At 46.1% G+C, this 19,674-nt stretch overlaps 2 protein-coding genes across 3 annotated transcripts; both read left to right on the top strand.

The window, feature by feature from the left end:
* Window positions 1-2,814: 2,814 nt before the first annotated feature.
* Window positions 2,815-6,716, top strand: LOC139790677 (ankyrin repeat domain-containing protein 7-like). 2 transcript variants are annotated; one of them, XM_071732548.1, is made up of 9 exons: window positions 2,815-3,044; window positions 3,362-3,476; window positions 3,720-3,893; window positions 4,012-4,118; window positions 4,457-4,594; window positions 5,063-5,292; window positions 6,188-6,221; window positions 6,301-6,370; window positions 6,623-6,716. In XM_071732548.1, the coding sequence occupies exons 1-9, from the start codon at window positions 2,818-2,820 to the stop codon at window positions 6,686-6,688; spliced, it is 1,161 nt and encodes a 386-aa protein (XP_071588649.1). In that variant the 5' UTR covers window positions 2,815-2,817; the 3' UTR covers window positions 6,689-6,716. The 2 variants fall into 2 exon arrangements, with proteins under 2 accessions (XP_071588649.1, XP_071588650.1); XM_071732549.1 differs by lacking the exon at window positions 6,623-6,716 and having other exon boundaries at window positions 6,165-6,221; window positions 6,301-6,371.
* A 1,414-nt stretch (window positions 6,717-8,130) lies between these two features.
* LOC139790680 (ankyrin repeat domain-containing protein 26-like) lies at window positions 8,131-19,528 on the top strand. The gene is made up of 12 exons (XM_071732552.1): window positions 8,131-8,190; window positions 8,523-8,664; window positions 9,198-9,286; window positions 9,935-10,186; window positions 10,836-10,988; window positions 12,843-13,015; window positions 13,157-13,241; window positions 13,719-13,933; window positions 14,691-14,916; window positions 15,531-16,117; window positions 17,468-17,674; window positions 18,252-19,528. The coding sequence occupies exons 4-8, from the start codon at window positions 9,950-9,952 to the stop codon at window positions 13,740-13,742; spliced, it is 672 nt and encodes a 223-aa protein (XP_071588653.1). The 5' UTR covers window positions 8,131-8,190; window positions 8,523-8,664; window positions 9,198-9,286; window positions 9,935-9,949; the 3' UTR covers window positions 13,743-13,933; window positions 14,691-14,916; window positions 15,531-16,117; window positions 17,468-17,674; window positions 18,252-19,528.
* The last annotated feature ends 146 nt before the right edge of the window (window positions 19,529-19,674 follow it).

Raw genomic sequence — 19,674 nt, 5'->3', positions numbered from 1 at the left:
CTTGGCCCAAAGTCCAAGCAGCCCACACTGGGACTGGTGTCACTTGATGACAAGAAGCCACCCCCAGCACAGAAGGGACCCCACTGCAGCCCAAGCTGCTGGTGAAGCTGGGGCTCACCGGAGTCGTTCCCCAGCACAACTCTCAGCTCCTCTCAGGAACAGAGGGAAAATCTCAGGCTGTCAGCACGTTCTCCAGAAGGAGAAGACCAACAGCAAGCCCCTCACCTGAAGGCAAAGAAACCATTGTAGCTCATCCCAAGGATTCCAAAATGCCCCCATCAAAAGGCACGGGACAGCATCCGTCCTCGGGAGCGTTGGAGCGGTGCCTGGAGGTGCTGCAGGGCTGTCCCTGTCACAGGACTCCACCTGACAGCAGTGCCCCAGGACCTTTGGAAAGGTCACCTCGTGTGCCACTTGGTCTGCAGAGCTGCTCACCCGTGGCCTTAGCAGAGGGAGCAAAGGGGAGGAATCCTTCCCACAGCTCCGGCCAGCTGGGAAAAGTCGCAGGAGCTGGGAAGGGAGAGACCTCTCCTTGTATCCCAACTCGAGCTCCTCTCTCCTCTGTCCTGGCAGTCCAATCAGAACCACCTCATTCTGAGGAGGGAAGCTGAGGAGAAGCAGGCAGGAAAGGACCAATGGTCAGAAGGAACAAAAGAAAAGAGGTGGGTGAGTGGCCAAGGAAGGAGGTGAGGTAGCCCGCAGGTCAGCTCAGCCACACTGGCATCCTCTGGCCCTCTCCTTGGGCTTTTCTAGCCCTGGATCCATGATCTCTCAGGTGTCATCTGGGTGCCACACCATGACCTCTTTGCCACACAGGCCCACTGCCCGTGTTCTAGAACCCTCCAGGTCTGTGGCAGCCACCAGAGTCTCTGGTGGTCTGTAGCACCGGGCAGCAGCCATGGGTCACCATGGTCACCATCTCTGTAGGCATCCAACCCATGGTGGTGAGTCATGGAATGATGGAGTTGGAGAATCCTAGAATGGTTTGTGGCAGGTGGGTGTCCTCGGGAGGACATGTTGGGATCCATCCCATCTCTCTGCCCTTGCAGCTCATCTCCAGGAGAGCATTTTTGGGAGGCCCTGAGCCAGGTCTCACCCAGGTCCTGGGGGTTGCCCCCTCTCCTGGTCCTTGCTGGAGGGATGAGCAGGACTTTTCCACTGTTGTCTTGGCAGGAGGTGGCTGTGGGGATGCTCCACAAAGAACCACGTCCCTGTGGGCTGCACACCAAGCAGGGAGAAACCAGGAGTGGATTTCCTGGCTGTGGGGATGCTCCACAAGAGGGGAAGAGGGGTTGGAGCAGATCCTTCCAGCTGGACACTGATCTCCACTGGAGCTGCAGGGAAGAGAAGGAGCAGGAATTCAGTGCCCAAGTGGAAAAAAAAAAAAAAAAGGAAAAAAAGCCTCAGCAGGTGGCATCAGTGATGACTCCATCATCAGGAGGATGAGGAACAGGAGGAGGAAGAGGAGCATGAGGAGGAGCATGATGATGAGGAGGAAGAAGAAGTGGCTGGTGGAGTTGGTGATCCCTGGTTTAGGGGTCTCTCTTCTGGGGGTTTATTTCAGGATCCCCTTTTTAGGAGTTCCTGATTTGGGGGAGTGTTTTGGGGAGCCTGGTTTGGGGGTCTCCCAGCTGGTGGTCCCTGGTTTAGCAGTCTCTCTTCTGGGGGTTTATTTCAGGATCCCCTTTTTTGGAGTTCCTGATTTGGGGGAGTGTTTTGGGGGTCTCTGGTTTGGGTGACACTGGTTTGGGGGTCTCTCAGTTGGGAACTGTTTTGGGGTCTCTTATTAGGGCTCCCATTTGGGGGCTGAATTTTGGGGGACTTCAGCAGGGAACTGTAAGATGATTTTCTGTGTAGCTGGGTGTGGCACATGTAGCATGGTGAGGGTTAACGTTTGTGTTAACATTTTCCCCAGAGTTGTCCTGCCAAGGAGGACAGAATTCCTGGTAAGCCAGGAGAATTCTAGATGTCCATTTCCCTCTAGTTCTGGGTTAGACTTGTCTAGGGAAACAACCTGTACTTGTACAATGGCAGTGGAACTTTTGCAGTGAGCTCTGTGCAGTCAGAGGAAGCTAGTTTGCCATTTAAAGATGTGGTGAGAGACAAGAAGTGATTGTGAAAAGATGGGATAAGCTGGTGACAGCTCTCAGCACAGTATTTGATACCAAAAGCCACCACACACCAATAAAAAGAGCGCAACTGCGTAGCCCTGAGAATCCCCAGTACAGCCAGCTGGGCACCAGCCACAAAAGAAGGGTGATTTTTTTACCCTCTCTAGCTGCTCCTTTTAGTTGGTTATAAAAAAGCCTCTCCTCAGGGGGAGAGTTTTCCACTTTGCATGACTCATAGAGGTGAGGGAGAGTTTCTCAGCTTCTCTCAGATACTTAAGGGACCATTGTCACCTGTAGTGGCAATGAATGAATGCTGAGGCTTAAACCAATGCAAGGTTTAAGGATTAAACCTTTTCCTTTCCTTCAGCCCTCCCCCTTCCCCCTGTGAATTGGTTCGGCCCCTTCCCCTCCCCCCCCCCCCCCCCCGCAACTGGTTCGGCCGCACCCCCCGTTGCCCCTGGCAACTGCCGTTAGGGGCGACTCTGCCGTTGTGGCTCCTGTGCTGAGCTGCGCTGGGCTGTGTCTCTCCGGCTGCTCCTGGTCCTTGCCGTTGGTTTGCTCCTTTCTCCCGCTTCGTCCCTGCCTTTCCCCTTGTATCCACCTCATCCCCGTCTGTCTCCTCCCTCCCCTGTCCCTGTTTTTGCCCTTCCCTTGTACTTTACCCCCACCCTTCCGGCTCTGCCGTGTGCCTCCTGCTGCTCCCGGGATGGGGCTCTTCAGGAGGAAGCGTCACCGTCGCTACAGGACTGTGCTGCCCAGTTACAATCCTGTGTGGCCCCGTGGTGCTGCCGCCAGCACCAGCGGCCCTCAGATTGAGGAGAAAGATCTGAACAGGCTTCACCACGCTGCCGCCCACGGCCACCTGTCCTGGCTGAGGTTCTGGCACTCGTGGATCAAGATTTGGGGCATCGACTGCCACGACAGGGAGAATCGGTGAGGGGCTGTGGGCCGCTGCTGGGACACCTCGGGTGGCGTGCGGGAGCATCCCCCCTGCAGGGTTTGTGTGGGATCCCCTTGGAGCTGATTGCTTGCAAAGCAAGATGTGCCCTGTCAGCCGGGAGGGGGAACTTGAGAGCTTTCCAGTGCTGGGAGCTGCTGGGTGGGCGCCAGTGCTCCTGGAGGTGCTGGGCTGCCACTTGGCCCTGATCTTCCTGCAGGGTTCTCAGGTATCCCCAGGTCTCTCCTGCCCCGGGCTGGGTGGTGCCACAGCTTTGGTTCTTTGGTGTTAAGCTCACATGTTTAATTCTCAGGACACCTCTCCATCTGGCGTGTGCCAACGGCCACACAGAGGTTGCCAGATTCCTTGTAAAGCACGGCAGCCAGTTGGATGCTGTTGATAATTTTGGGAGAACACCCCTGATGAAGGTGAGTGGGAGAAGTTCTGCTCTTGGAAGAGGGGCTTATTGAGTGTGCATGAAAGGAGAGGTGTCTGGCAGGACTCTGTAAGCAGAGCTGTGCAGAAACACACCTGTCAGATCATCTTTGAAAAGTGCTCTTCTTTCCCAGTGGTCAGAAGCTGGTCAAGCTGTGATGGAGTGAAATGTGAATTCTGGAAGTCTTTAATTTTTTTTTTATTTTTTTTTTTGTGTGTGTGTGTGTTGTTCCCAGGCAGTACAGCTCAGACAACAAGACTGTGTGACTTTTCTGCTAGAGCAGGGTGCCGACCCAAATCTTGCAGACATCGATGGCAACACTGCCCTCCAGTTGGCCATCCTGGCTCGTAGTAAAAACCTTGTGGGGCAGTTAATCAAGCATGGTGCCAAACTGGATGCCAAGAATAAGGTAAATGTTTATATTTCTTCAAGAAGTCCTTTCAGAAAGTTGCATCGATATTTCTTTTACAGATTTTTTTTTTTTTTTACTTTGATTATTTACATGATGCATTTCTCTGACTTTTCAGAAGGGCTATACCCCACTAACTCTTGCTATCACTGAAGAACACGAGGAGATATTAGAAGATCTCCTGAAAGCAGGAGCTGATGTGAATGCTCGAGATGAGCATGAAAGGTGAGGGGTTTATCCAGGAGAAGGAGGGGGTGCAGGAAGAAGGAGGGGGTCCAGGAGGAGGACAGGGTCTAGGAAGAGGAGGGGATCCAGGAGGAGGAGGGGATCCAGAAGGAGGAGGGGGTCCAGGAATAAGAGGGGGTCCAGGAATAGGAGGGGGTCGAGGAAAGAGGAGGGGGTCCAGGAAAGCAAAGACTTTGGTTTGCTCCTTGAGTGTTCATCCAAATGTGTTCATTGTAAAGGAAAGGGGAAAATACTTCTTCTGAGAGCAAGCAGGAATGAAAATAATGACTGTGTCTGTGTCAAATGATCCATGGCATTGCATGTTTTGAATCTTTCAGAACCCCACTCATGATTGCTGCTTCTGTTGGGGAAATGTATTTGGTCAAAGTTCTCCTTTCTCACGGAGCCAATTTTTCCCATGAAGACAAAGATGGGAGGATAGCTGTGGATTATGCTGATCTCCATGGCCATTTACGGTAAACTTTGAACGTTATGATTAGAGTAAGTGGTGTGGTCTCTTCCTCTTCCAGTATGATTAGAGTAAGTGGTGTGGTCTCTTCCTCTTCCAGTAAACCTCAAGTTTCTCTTCCCTATTCCCCTTTTATCTTCCTTTGGGAGGGTGGAAGGGGGGGTTACCCGAGCAATTCTGTCACCTGGGCTTTGGTTAGCACTGAGATTCTCTCAGGTGGTTATGCGTGCCTAAAAGGGAGGCTGAGAAAATGTTCTGAGCAGGAGTTAATAACTTGGAAGGTGGGAATGTGCATTAATAGGGTGAATGTGACTGCAGGGAATGCTGGAGTGAGTTCTGTGTGTATTAGGACAAATATTGAGGAGTTTATGAATTTTTATAAATATTTGCAGGGGGGATAATAAATTGGTGTTAAATTGTTGTGCCAGCATGTGGTTCTTTTTACCAACTTTATTTCCTCTCTTTCTCTGTGCAGTGTAAGTCAGTACCTGGCAAAACTGGAGGACACAGCAGAAGCTCCTGCAGGGGATGCACTTGGATCTCCTGAGCAGGCAGGAGCTGCTGGAGGGATAAAAGAAAAACCAGACCAGGAGAACACAGGAGAAGCTCCTGTGTGTGATGCAGAAGGTACCAGCATAGTCATCGCTCCTGAGCAGGCAGGAGCTGCTCCAATTTTTTGGGATGCACCTGCTGTGGACAGAGGAGGTAGGATCCTTAACTATGGAGGAGCTCAAGAGGAAAATGACTGGGGACTTTTCTTGAGGTGGTTTGGGAACATGCTGATTTGTGACTTTTTGGCCTTGTCAGGGCAGTTGTGATTTGTTGGCAGGGTTTAACACTGGGCCAGCAATTAAACTGAAATAACAGATGCTCACTATTAATCCCCCTCTGTTGAAGAAAGGAGAGAGAATAAGGGAGTTATGGGTTGGAAACTAAACTACACAGCTTTAATGAAACAGTAATGATAAATAGGAAAAATTACTAAATAGATACAAATATACAGGAAAATTGATACCACGTTCCTCCCCCTCCCCCCCAATAACTCTCACGTCACCGCCGAGGCTTCAGGGCAGCCCTGGGAAAGTCCAGGCTGGAATCCTGGAGTCGGCAGCAGTCGGGAGTTGGAGGCAGGAACACACAGATCCAGGCTGGCACGGATCAGGATCACAGGCAGAGGAAGGGGTTTGACCCTCGTGATCCCTCAAATTGGAAATTTGAGGAAAAATTGTCTCAGAGAAGTCACTGTTAGCAACAAGCAATGCAGTGCCTGTGTGTACTGTCTCTTCTGGAACATAGTTTGATTTAGAACAGTAATGATGCTTTTTTTTTTTTCCACCCTCAGTGATTTTTTAGAAAAAAAATTACACTGCTTTGTGATCAAACACCCTGCTCCTTCAGTGAGTGGTTAAAATCCAGTCTATGCTTAGGAGCTCACCGAGCCCTAGAAGGATCCTAAAGAAGTAATTTTTTTAATATGAATAACATTTTGTCACCTCAGACTCTAGACTGGGACCTGTTGTTCTTTGAGGTTTCTAAAGTGTACTGTTTAATTGCTGGCATTTCAAATCTAATGTCAGCATGTCATTTAATCTTTGAACAGCCACAGATGACCTTTGTGAAGGAGGCTCAATAAGGTGAGACTTTACAAACCCCTACCACTTGCTTGAGGGGTGATTTTAGAGACACAGCACTGATTTTGCTTTGTTTTTTAAGGAGCTTTGAGACTGAGATGAATGATAACACTTGGAAAGATTCTGAAGATTCACTCCTTTTTACCCCTAAGGTATGGTGCATTTACAGGAGAAGTGTCCTTGAGAAATCTCTTGAAGGCAAGTTTTCTCTGGGATTGAAAGAAACAGAAGTTCCAGCCAGCATTGTTTTCTCCTTAGAAGCCATCTCTGGCCTTTCTTCTGCTGTCAGATTTTGCTAAAAAACCTGTAGCTGTGGCAGAGAAAGCAGTAGATTTGTGTATTGGGGCCAAAAGACATAGGTATACAGTCACATTATTTTATTTCTTCTTGTTCATTTGGCTCAGCATCTGTTGCAGGGGGATTCTGCAGTGATGGGGAACCTGAGTGCGGCAGCTCAACCCACTCACTAATGCTGGAGATGCCAGCCAGCATCTTTAGTTTTAAGATGATTCCATTTTCTTGCATTGATTTAAATAGAAATAATGCATTTTTCTGCTGTGATGCTTGAAATTTAGGCTGATTTGTGCAGTGAGTCTGCTGATGCTGAGAGTTCCTTGCAGATAAGAATTCTGAAACTTTGAGAGCTGAATTTTACTGTAACTGAAATGAAGCTGGGCTGAAGTGGGGAATGGCTTCTTAGGGGCTGTGCAGGAGCAGGGCTGAGGCTGAGGACAGGACGAATTCCTTTCTGCTCCTCCAGATTTCCATGGAAAAGCTGAATGCCTTGTAAATGAAAGCTCAACAAGTTTCCCTTTTCTCTTTTCAATAAAAAAGCTTTTTTCAAGTAGTCAGTGAAAGGCAAATAAGATGCTTGCTTCTGCCCTTTTAAAAGCTTCTTTCCATTTAACTCTTTTCCTAAAAGTTACCAGACCTGAAAGAAAAGCAGAAGAAGCAGGAGAAGGGAGGCAATGGTGACCTGCAAAGCCCTGCAGCATCTGAGAATGTGAAGAAGTCTGTTGGCAATGATGGCCTTCAAGTCCCCAAGGCACCTTTAGAAGTCAGCACTGGTGAGAGAACTGAGTTAGGAAATAGAATCAGAAGTTGGAAGGGACCCATCAGGTCCAACTCCTGTCCCTGTGTCTGTGGGCACCCCCAGAATCACACCCGAGAGCTTCATCCAAAACACTTCTGGAGCTCCGGCAGGTTTGGTGCTGTCACCACTTCCCTGGGGAGGTTCTTGCATTGCTCAGCTGCCCTCTGGCTGCCAAAAATTTTCTGATGTGTGACCTAAACCTCCCCTGATTCAGCAGCTTTTGTTCCTTTTAGTTCCTTGTCTTGAGATGTAGGAATCTTGTGCTTTTCTGTCAGAATTTCCCCATGAGGTTGATTTGGCATCATGTGAGCAGTCAGAGCCCAGCTGGAACCAGGAGTTGCTGTCCTTGGGTTTCCTCTCTGGTCTCCAGCTCCTTGCCCCTTTTTCTTTGCATCCACATTTTCCCAAAAAGTGCATCCTTCAGGATTTAGGCCCCATGGGGTGGCTTAAAGGAGAGCCCTGCAAGTAGTCTGAGCAGCCCAGGAAGCCACCCAGCCTGAGCCTTGTGTTCATCTGCTGGAGAAGAGATTTAGATGTCCATCCCCTGAAATAAAAAGGGTTTTTTTGTGTCTTTGGGTGGATTTTTGGAGTTTTGAGACTCTGCTGCTTTTTAAAAGGCAGTGCTTGGGTGTCTGGCTTCTGGGAAGGTCCAGGGGAACACCTCCCTGGCAAGGAAGATTTTTGGACTCCAAAAGGAGGATTTTTTCTGGGTGATTTGAGTGCTTTTAGGGTGAGGATTTTGGGTGGTGTTTCTCTGGAAGCTGCTGTGCAGTGGGAAGTGATAGCAAAGTCTCTCTTCTTCTCTGGGGTGTAGGTGCCCCAGCAGCCCTGGAAGCAAAGGAACAGGAAGATGAGGATTCTTCTCCCTGGGATTCTGAGGTACTTTGGGTGAAGGACAGGGAGGTGGCCATGGGGGGGCTGGGGAGGGGAGGAGGGAGATCCAGGAGCACCTGAGAGCTTGCTGGAACTGGAATGAAGCTGGGCTGAAGTGGGAAAGTGCTTCTCAGGGGCTGTGCAGAAGCAGGGCTGAGACTGAGGACAGGAGGAATTTATTTCTCCTTCTCCAGATTTCCATGGAAAAGCTGGAGGCCTTGTAAATCAAAGCTTAACAAATTTTCCATGAAAAAGCCTTTTTCAAGTAGTCATTGAAAGGCAAAGAAGATGCTTCCTTCTTCCCCCTTTATATCTTCTTTTTTCTTGATCTCTTTTAGGAAGAGTCACCTGTAGAGGAAGTAAAGCAGGAGAAGGGAGGCAAAAGAGAAGAGAAAAAAGCTCCAGAGTCCTGGATTGTGAAGCACCATGTTTGTAATGGTGACTCTAAAATCCCTAAGGCAGCTTCAAGAGACATCACTGGTGAGAGAAGGGAGCTGGGAAATAGTGATGCAGTTCTTTCTCTATGACTATTAAATGGTGTTTTATAATATAAAGGGTGTTGCTCTCCAAGTGGTGGAGGTTCCTTGTATAGAGCTCAGTGTTTGCTTCCTCCTAGCATCTTGATACTGATAATTTATGCCTGTCTCTGTAGTGCCTTCAGTGGTGTTATCTACAAATGTTCCTTGGCCACCAGGAAAAGCTGAAACCCCATTTTTCCACAGGCTGAGTGAGAGATCATGGACCTGGGAGTAACAGGAGTGGTGTATTTGTGGCCCTTAATTCAGAATCTCTCCTTTTTCCATTAAAATGTAAATTGCTCCAGAAGAAAGGAATTCACAGAGGTGCACGTGAAATTGCTATTATCATAAAATGATTCACTCCTGCAGCTCACAAATTTTAGACGATGTTTTATTTTGTTCTCAGCCTTTTCTCACAACCATTAAAGATGCACTCTAGGTGTAAATAAGTAGTATGAAGTCATGCTGTTTATAAAAATCTGTTTTTCACTGTAGGTGAGCACTCTGGCTGTACCTCCCAGATAGCAGCAGCAGCAGCTGAAAAAGAAGTTATCAAGGATGCCATTGAAAACTCTGTGGTGCAGGTATGGAAAGCCAAATATTTTTTAATTAGAATATGAACTGTGAAATTGTATTAAAAACTATGATGAATAAAACAGTAAGTGGATAATGAAGGGAGAGTCCTGGAGAGGCAGAGTGAGTCTGAAGTAAAGCTGGATCCAGTCTTCCTATGGTGTAAAATCCTTGTCATGATGTTGGATATTTTTTCTTTTGCTGCTTTGTTTCCAGCTGGTTTCCTTCAGTTTTTTTGCCGTTGTTCTTCCTGTTGTGCTGTGCAAACAAACAATACAGTCAAAAGCATCTTTTCCCCTGCAAAATGCATATTCAAGTGAAAAGGGAGATTTTTCAGTAACATGCTGATCTGTTGGATGAAACGTGGCTTTTTCTTTTTAAGAGAAAAAGTCTTGAATTTTTGTCACCTTTCTGATGCTTTCACTGCCTCTGCAAAACGTGTGTGGGTTTGGCCATGTTAAGAAACGTTTGAAAAAAGGTTTTTTTTGCAGTGGGATTAAGGCAGACATCCTCTGGAGTTTTCTGTAACAGCTCAAGTGGAGCAAATTACTTGGAATTTGGGGCATGGTTTGGTGGGCATGGTGGTGGTTGGACTTGAGGATCCTGGAGGTTTTTTCCAACCATAATGATTCTGGGGTTTTATGGCTCTGTCCTCGTAGGAGCAATTGGCCCAGATGCAGAGGGAAAACCTCTTGCTCCGCCAGCAACTGGAAGACAGGAAGCAGCAGCTCATCCAAGAAAGTGTAGTGACTGTTGCTCAGGACTGCTTTAATGACATTTTCAAGAAGCTCAAGGCTGATACTGAGCAGAAAGTTTATCTGTTGGAAGAGAAAAACAAGGAGTTATACGAAAACTGCAATGTCTTAAGGGAACAGGTCCTTAGATGTGAAGTTGACAAAGTAGAAGCACAGGTAAAGTACACAATATTAGCAGTGCTTAAGACTATTAGCAGTACTTTGGGGTTAATATCTGAGTTTTGGGGCTTCTAAGGGACCTGGCTGTTCCTCAGAAAGTCAACTTCAGACACCAACCTAAGCTTTCTCTTCTGTATTTTACGGTGTGTGGCAATATTTAAATTTCTTTGTTCTTTGTGGCTCTGTGAAAGACCAAGAACTGCACACAAGACTCTTGAGGACCTCAGTTAAGGTTTTTCTGCAAAAAACGAGTAGGAAACGTGCTCCTCTGCAGAGTATTCCACAGCTTCAGGCAGAGCAATGATTTCATTTCTTTAAGATGGAAGGAGGGGAAAGAAGTCCAGCAGTGCTGTCAGTCATTTTACCCTGTGAATCACTCTGTGTTCTTAGTACCAAAATAACAGGTACCAAAATAACATACACATGCTTGTGTATGGTTCAAGAAGAGTAATACTTGAGGGGTTTTTTTATTTATTAGAAATCCTCCTGAAGAGCTGTTGGTAGTTGAGGTGCTCAGCATTTGGCTGCCGATGGCCAGCAGATTTTTCCTGCTTTTGGAGTTCAAGACAAGGTCTAATTGTATAAATCAACAAATTAAAGACAGAATTCATAGTCTTATAATTTTCCTCATGCTCATCTTCATTAGTGGAAGATCAGAGGGCTGCAACGGGAGCTTGCTGATGCTCTGAAAAAGCTCTCCATGGCAGAAGCTTCGCTTGATGTCGCCACGTGCTACAGAAGGAACCTGGAGGAGGCCACACTGGGCTTGAAGAAGGAATTGGGAGAAAATAAATCCAAGGTACACAAACTTTAGAATCCTAGAATAAACTTCCTCGTGATGGGGGGATGATGTGTGGAGGAAGCACAGCTTTTTACAAACTTGGTGTCAGGGTTTAACACTGGCCCAGCAATTAACCTGAAATCACAGATGCTCACTATTAAAACCCCCCTCCCCTCCCTGATAAAGAAAGGGGAGAGAATAAGGGAGAGAGACTGATAGGTTGGGAACTAAACTACACAGCTTTAATGAAACAGTAATGATAAAGAGGAAAAATTACTAAATATATACAAATATACAGGAAAATTGATCCCACTTTCCTTCACCCCTTTTCCCCCAATAACTCTCACGTCACCACCGAGGCTGCAGGGTGGGAAAGTCCAGGCTGGACTCCTGGGGTCGGGATCTGGAGGCAGGAACACACAGATTCAGGCTGGCACGGATCAGGACCACAGGCAGAGGAAGGGATGGGATCCTCCTCCCAGGATGCTGAAGCAAACAGGGAGAGGTGAAGAAGGGGAAGCAGGAAAGTCAGGAAAGGCAGGAAGCTGGCTTCACCCTTGTGATCCCTCAAATTTATCCTGAGTATGAGGTGTATGGGATGGAATTCTCTGTTTGTTCAATTCTGGCATCTCTCTTGTCCGTTCCTCCCCAAAGGAGGGCTGAAGGTGGGACCTCTTCATTCCTCTTGGAGGGTAAAATGTTCCTCAGAGCTGGTCAGTGGCCTTGGTTCTGCTGTTACTATAAAAATCAAGTTTTATCAGTCCTAGAAGCAGATACTGTCTGAGAAACTTGCTGTTAATTTCAGCAAGTGCAACTACTTCCAAGAGACTGAGATGAAAGCAAAAGTACAAGACAAAAAATCCCCTTTATCCTGGCCCAAACCAGGACACTTGGTATCTTTGTCTTTGACACGGTCCAAGGTTTGTATGTGGTAAAGTGCTCTGCAAAAGAGACTGAGAAAAGTTTTATCTGATTTCTGAAGGACAGTAGACATAATGGACTGCGTTTATGTAGAAATAATGTCTGCATTAATATAGAATTAATGTCTGCATTTATATAGAAATAATGTCTGCAATAATGCTGCATTTGGGCTTCTTGCTGCTCGCCATGCTTCCCCCACTTGTAACAGAGAATCATAGAACTCTTTTGCTTAGAAAAGATCTTTAAAATGAAGTCCAAGTGTTCCCTCAGCCCTGCTAAGCCCAATCCTGTCCCTCAGCACCACATCCCCACATCTCTGAAGTCTCTGTAGAGATTTTGACTCAGGCCCTGGTTCCAGTGCCTGACAACCCTTTTGGGGAAAATATTTTTCCTGGCCCTTGGTGAATCTCATACAGCCCAGGTCCCTCTAGCAGAGCTTTCCTGCCCTCATCAGATCAAGCCTCCCAACCACTTTGGTGTCATTTGCACCCAATCCCCTCGTCCAGATCACTGATAAAGATGTTGAAGAGAACTGGTGCAGAGCCCTGGGGACCACCCTGGGACCACCACTGGGTTTAACTCCATCCATCAGCATGCTGCCAATTCTGATTGCTTCTGGAACTTACCCTGCATGAATATAGATACATCTATAGATACACAAGGGGGCTGTGACGTCCCTTTAGGAGAAGGATGAACTTTTTAATTCCTATTTTCAAGGGGGGGAGCAAATGAAGGGATCCAGAGAGTGCCTGAAAGGAGTGGGAGGGTGAGTGTCAGTGCTTAGAGTGGAGAAGATTTGGTAAAGTAGCATGTTTTGTGTTCGTTTCCTAGGAAGAGGGAAGGTTTGGAATGTACTGACAGCTCTTTGGGTAGTGCAGACAGGGGCATTCCCTGAGCTCTTCAGCATAAAAACTCAGCTGAGTGCTGTGGAATCTTGCTGTTCTTTTACAGCTGCAGGAGTTGGAAGAACATCTTCAGCATGAGCATTCAATTCGTGACTTGAAGAGTGCTCTGGAGAATAAGGAAAGAGAAAAAAGAGATTGTTTCCAGAGACTGGAAGACCTCCTGTTGGCATCTTCTGGGAGTGCTACTGCAGTGCAACACCTGGAGGAACAGATACAGTGGTAAGAGAGTGGCACAGGGGACCAAGGTGTCTGCTGCTGTCTGAGGTGGTGAAGATGCTTCTGTTTGTCCTTTCCCTGCTGTTCTTTAAGAACTGGTGCTCTGGTGGTTCCCTGTAATAAGAGCTGTGTTTCTGTTTAAAGCCTTGGAGCTAAAAATGCCAGACTGGAAGCCACAGTTGTGCAGCAAAACAGTAGAATTGAAACCTTTCTGCAAGGCTCACCCCTGGTAAGCTGCTCATAAACTGCTGCCTTTTTCCCAATTGCTGTGGGGCCTTTGGAATATTTTTATTTTTTTCTGGGTTGATGTTTGGACTCGGTGTTCTCAGAGCTCTTTTCCAAATTGTGGGATTCTGAAATCCTGGCCAGGAGCAGAGGGGCTTCTGAAAGTGTTCTCTGTGTTATTCTTTCCCTAGAGCAAAGTGGCAGGGTGGGGGAATTCCTTCTCTGAGGAATCCTTTTCTCTATGCTTTTCTGTCCCACAGTGTTCTTTCATTAGCAGCTTGAATAAATAAGTGCTGAGAGGGAGGGATTCTTTCTAAATAAGAAGAATTCTTGCCCGTGGTAGCTCCTGGGTTCTGCCTTGGTTGCTGGAGAATGCACAAGTGCCTCAAGGAGTAAATCTGTGCCCCTGACACTGGGCAGGTTGAACAAAAACAGTTCCCTTTTTAATTTGTGGTGGGTAAAAGTGTGTTACCTGCTTCAGGAGCAGGCAGCTTCCCAGGACTGAGTGGAAGAAATCAGAGCCCACGACCATGAAGCAGAGAGAAAGCTGCTGCTCAGCAGAATGGGAGACCTGAAACAGGAATTGGAGAGTGAGAAATACACCCTGAGAGAGAGCATTGTCCTAAAGGAAAAATGGGAAAAGCTGTATCTGGAGGAAGTGAAAAAGAGAAGATGGTTACAAAATGAACTGGAAAGGTAGGTACATGCTTTTTGGAGTGGTAATAAGAGTTTCCTTTTTTCCTCCTGTCTTTTCCTGCTGGGGTTCCTCTTTTACATCTGCTCAGCATTACAGCTGTTAGCCTGAGATGGCATATTTGTGAGGAAGGTTCCTTTAACCCTCCCTCTGTCTTAATATCTTTTGAGCATTCCAAGACTAACACCACTAATAGTGGAATTAATGTGTGTGTTTTTTTTAATTAATTGTACTTTACCAGTCAGATTTTTTGCCAGTCTCTAATAAATCTCCTCCTTATATTCAGTAAGTGGCAAAAAAAAAAACAAACAAACAAACCATGAATTTTATGTCCTGTACTGTTTGAATAAGGATGTGCCCTACAGAGAACAGAATTTAATTCTATGAAGGAAGAAAGTGAATATTTTTTTTTTTTTGCTTCCATTTGAGGGTTATGGTTTGAGCTTCCCATGGGAAAGGGTGTTGTTGTGCAGGTGTTCACTGCCTTTTGCAAAAAGCTGTGTAAGCACAGAGCATTCACAGATTTGAAGCTCTCATGCTGAGAAGTCTCAAGTGTTGGTTGCTGCTCCTTGTGGGAAACGTGACTGCTGAGAAATCCTCCAAAAAAACCTCAGCTCAAATGCTATTCAGGGTTTGGTCACTGCTAATCCCTTCAACTTTCACAAGTTGAATAATAATCAAAGACCTGGGGAGGGAGGGGGTAACTGGGCCAAAGTGACTCCCAAAGATAACTCTTGGTACGTGTCTGAATTTTTTCAGAGCTGAGGAAAACCAAGGAAAAGCCAAAAGAAAGCTTTGTGGGAAGCTTGTTCTTTCCCCTTCCATCAGTGAAGGTCTGGATGTCAGTGCTGAGCAGTATCTGGTTGAACTGGGACATTCTGGGAACACTCTTTCTCTAAGTTCAAGTTTAGGAGGAAGCTTCCCAAGTTCACCCAGAGGAGCAGAATCCTTGGGGAACAACATTTGCACCCATTATGCAGCTCAGGTAAAAAATTTGAAATCCCACCCTCAGCATCTGTAAGCCAAGTTGTGCTTTTTAACCTTAAAGTTACAACTCGTTTGTAGTGATTACTCATGGTGTAACTCCTCCTCATCACAACCCTCCACATCTAGGTAGGGGTGAAGAGTTTTGGTTTTGAGGGTTGTTCTCTTTTCCAAGAGCACACAGGGTGTTGAGGAGTTTTTGAGGGCAGTGGGAGCTTAAAAACCTTGCAGGAAAAGGGGGCAAGTGAATTAATGCCTGGGAAAAAGGGAGGAGCTGCCAGTTTCCAAGGGGCAGCCTTTCCCTTTTCTCCTTTTCTGCAGAAGGAAAAAATATAAGTAGAAATGTAGATAAGTTTGGCTGAGAGAAGAGCAAGAGGGAGAAGAAGATGTGAATCAAAATCCCCTCTTTGCCTTTGCTTGGGTGGGGGCATCTCTTTCCATTGTTAGCTATTGGCTTGTTGGGTGGGAAATGTGATGAAATATTCTCAGGAATTGGGTCCCTTGGCTTTCTGTGGAAGTTGGCTGAGAGGTGGAGGTGTAGAGCAGCTGCTGTGGGGAGAAGATGAGGTGCAGGTCCTGTGCCCTGTGTGCCATCTGCTTTTTCTGTTTTGAAAGTCTGAGAGTGACAGAAAGAAAGAGAAGGAAGAGCTGAGCTGCCCTCTCCAAGTGCATCTGGACAGAGAGCTGGAAATAAACATGGAAGTGGAGGAAGAGTCTGAGAGGTGGGGCTTGTTCATATCCCTGAGTACAATTCAAGCTGGATTCAATTTGAATGTAGAGCTGGGTGTGCGGAAGAGTTGGTGAGGAAATTCCATCCTCATCTTAGTCCTAGCAAGACTCTGTTCTACATGAGATGAGAGCTGCCAAAGGAGGTTTCCCTGCAGGGAAAATCTGAATTCTTCCACAGGTGAAATTTGGAGCCTCCAGGTGTGGCATAGGAATGCTGGATTTTTTGTCTCAGCAATTTCTGTTAAAGACAAAATTTCTGTGATGTTTACACAAGAATATGTGAAAAAGGCTGCTTGTTGTTCCTTTGCTTCATTGTTTTCTTCTCAAATGTGCTTTGTCGCTCAGAGAGCTTCTCAAGCATTAAACAGGTTATAAGGGAATATGGGGAGCGAATGTCCCTGCATGAGTTGAAGAAAGAAATAAAGGATGGTTATTCTGAAATGGCCAATGAAGCTGCTAAAATGCACACAAAGGTGAGCTCTGATTTGTGTGAGGCTTTTTGGTGGTGGTGTTTTTTCTCCTGGAAAAACTCTTACTCTTTCCCAAGGCTTCTTTTCACGTTGTTAATTTTTTTTTGTTGTTTTTTTCTGGGCTGTATTTTGGAATGGATTTGGCTTTCCATGGTGCTGCAGCAGTAGATGGGTGTGCCCAAAGTTTTTTCTCCTGGAACCTGTCTTACTCTTTCCCAAGGCTTTCCAATTGCTTCCCTGGGCAGGATGCAGTGAGGTGATGCAGAAAATGTTGTGGAATTTATTTCTCACTAGTGAGAAACCCCAGTTTCAGCCCAGCCTTTCCCTTCTCCTGGGCACCCAAAAAGTGCTTTTTGAGGTGGTTATTGCTGTTTGAGTAGCATGAAAGAAAAGTCCCCTGCCCTGGCAGGGGCTCATGATTAGTCCTGAAGTTTCTTGAGTTTTTGTCTTTCTCTTGGAGGAGTTATTTTGGATGATTACATTGAGGCAGATTTAAATAGAATCACAGAAAATTATGGGTTGGAAGGGACCAGCCTGTGCCAGTGCTCTGTCACCCTCACAGTAAAAAAAAATTCTCCTTTTTATTTATATGGAACCTCCTATTCTCAAGCATTCATTGTCTCTTTTCCTGTCAAATAAATCAAGGTTCTTCCTTCAGTTAGAGCCTCTTTCAAGTGCTCACCATGCCAGTTTCCTCCCCTTTTAATGACTGACAGGATATCAGGTTTGATGTTCAATAGATACAGAAAATTTTGCTTCTGGAAGGGGAAGAGAAGGACAGAGCTGTAGGTGACCATTGGGACCTAACGAAAGGCTGATATTTCCTGCACATTTTCTAAAATAAACTGCAGCTTTCACCTAAAGAAGAGAATACATCTTCCCCCTTCAGTGAAAGCCATCTTCTTAATTAATATTTAAAAATTTCTCAGTGTAGAGGGAAAAAAAAGGTGGTGTGTTTGTCAGTGCAATAATGAAACTTGAGTGTGCTGTAAAAATTCCTCTAAAGCATGAGAGGTGGTTTTTGTGCTGAAACCAGGAGGTTTGGGTGTGTTTGACTTCCCATGAGCTTTTCCAGTGCTTTTCCAGGAAATGGGAAGAATGGGGGAAATGCTGCCAGTTTGGTGCCTACAGCAGGAGAAGGGCTGGGAACCTGAGGAATCCTATCAGAAATGATGTTATAGCTGTTCTTGATAAAAAGGAAGCCCCTGTTTTCATTCTGATTTTAATACTGAGTCAGCAGATGATAAATCCAGTCCTGGTGCCCAACCCTTTACCTTTTTTTTTTGGTTTTTTATTTTCTTTTAGCTCCTGCTGAGTCCCTTTTTGTGTGGGGGGTTTTTTTTCTGTCTACAGCTCAACAAACTTTCTTGCCAGCTGAAAGAAGAGCCTAAGGCAGGCAGGATGGGAGGAGAAACACAAAAGAGGACCAGCAAGTGGAGATAAACACCCTGAAAAATACAAATACTCCCTGACAGAGAGCATTGTTCTAAAGGAAAAATATGAAAAGCTGTATCTGGAGGAAGTGACAAAGAGAAGATGGTTATAAAATGAACTGGAAAGGTAGGTACAGGCTTTTTGGAGTGGTAATAAGACTTTCCTTTTTTCCTGCTGGGGTTCCTCTTCTACATCTGGTCAGCATTGTGTTTGTAAGCCTAAAATGGCATATTTGTGGGGAAAGTTCCTTAAGACCCTTTGCCTTCGTTAGAACTGTCTTAATTTCTCTTGAGTGTTCCAAGAGTAACAGCACTGATCATGGAATTAATAGGATTTTCTTCATGGATTCTGTTTTCAAAGGGAATGTGTGGCAAAAAAAGATGAATTTCCTTTCCCTTACTGAATAAGGGAAGGCCCTGCAGAGCACAGAATTTGAGTCTGTGAAGGAAAAAAAAAAAAATGTCTTTTTTTGGCTGCTATTTTATCAGCTTGTCTGAGGTTTGAGCTCTCCATGGGAAAGGGAGGGTAGCTCAGGGTTGGTTTTCTCTGTCTTCTGGAAGAAGCACACACCAATCACAGGTGGCTTTGAAGCTCTCGTGCTGAGAAGTCCCAAGTCCTTGGCTTGATTGCTACTATATAAGCTCACCAAAACCCCTCAGGTCAAATTCTGGGTTTGGTCACTCCTAATCCTCTCTATTTTCAGAAACGAACAAATAATCAGAGACTATGGGTAACTCTGCCAAAGTGTTCCTGCCAGAGATAATTCTTGGGATGTGTCTGAATTTTTTTGGAGCTGATGATGAACTACCAAAAGCCAACGCTGCACTCCATGAGAAGGGCATCAGAAGAAGAACTTCAGTCACAAGCAGCTTGGAAAGCAGAATTCTGGCTCCAAGTCCAGCTCAGCTTTCAACTCACCTGGGACATCCTGGCAAAGAGTTTGGCACTGAACAGGAATCTAAGTCCAGTAGCTCAGTTGGTGGGAATCTTCATTTGATCAAAGTTCTCCTTCATTGCAGTGCTGATATTTCCCAGGAAGACTCTGATGGGCTGATAAGTGAGGATTATGCTTTTATTCACAGCTATTCCAAGCCTCCAAACTTAAAAATTTGCTGTCGGGTTACTGATCGCGTTATTTCCTTACACCTCCCACTCCACAACAAGCCCCATGTTCTTCTCTGCCTCAGGATTTATGCCCCAAGCCTCCAAGCTGACCAAAAGTCAAATTCTACACCAAGCCTGCACTGCCTCCCCCAAATAGTTCTTGCAGACAAGACCATAATCCTTGGTGACTTCAACAACAGAGTAGGAAAAAACTATGAATCCTGGAAAGGAGTCCTGGGCAAGCATGGTGTTGGAAACTGTAGTGACAGTGGACATCTCCTGCTGGAGTTTCGTGCTGAGCAGAACCTCACCATCCCCAAAACTCTCTTCCAACAACCTGGAAGCATCCTGGATCGAAGCACTGGCACCTCACTGACTGTGTCTTAGTGTGCCAGAGAAATGTTGGCGGTGTCCGTCATAGCAGAGCGACGCCTGGTGCAGAATGTCCTACAGACCACTGCCTTGTGCCATGCAAACTTACCCTCTACTTGAAGCCCAAACCTAAGAGGGGTGGCATCCCAGGGAGGAGGCTCAAAGTCAACCATCTTCAAAAAGGTAGAGTGAGAAACAGCTTCCAGGTAAACCTTCAAGCTGGACTTTTAGATCATCCCATAGATCCCTCTCCTGAAGCGCTTTGGCAACACAGTAAAAAGAGCATCCTGCAGACCTCTGAAGAATCCCCAGGGTTCTCCTCAAAGAAAACCAAAGATTGCTTTGATGAAAACACCCAAGAGATCCAAGAATTGTTGACAGAGAACCTCTAAAATTGAACTGTCTTCCAAAAGATAGTGAGAAACAGCTTCCAGGTAAACCTTCAAGACTTTTAGGTCATCCCATAGCTCTCTCTCCTGAAGTGCTTTGGAAACACATTAAAAAGAGCATCCTGCAATCTCTGAAGAATCCCCAGGGTTCTCCTCAAAGAAAACCAAAGATTGCTTTGAGGAAAACATGTGAGAGATCCAAGAACTGTTGACAAAGAGAGGAGAACCTCTAAAATTTCACTGTCTTCCAAAAGATCCAGT

Source organism: Heliangelus exortis, unplaced genomic scaffold, assembly GCF_036169615.1.
Source record: "Heliangelus exortis unplaced genomic scaffold, bHelExo1.hap1 Scaffold_131, whole genome shotgun sequence".
NCBI lineage: Eukaryota > Metazoa > Chordata > Aves > Apodiformes > Trochilidae > Heliangelus > Heliangelus exortis.
Note: the sequence above shows the minus strand (reverse complement) of the source record. Positions and strands in the feature narration are given on the sequence as shown.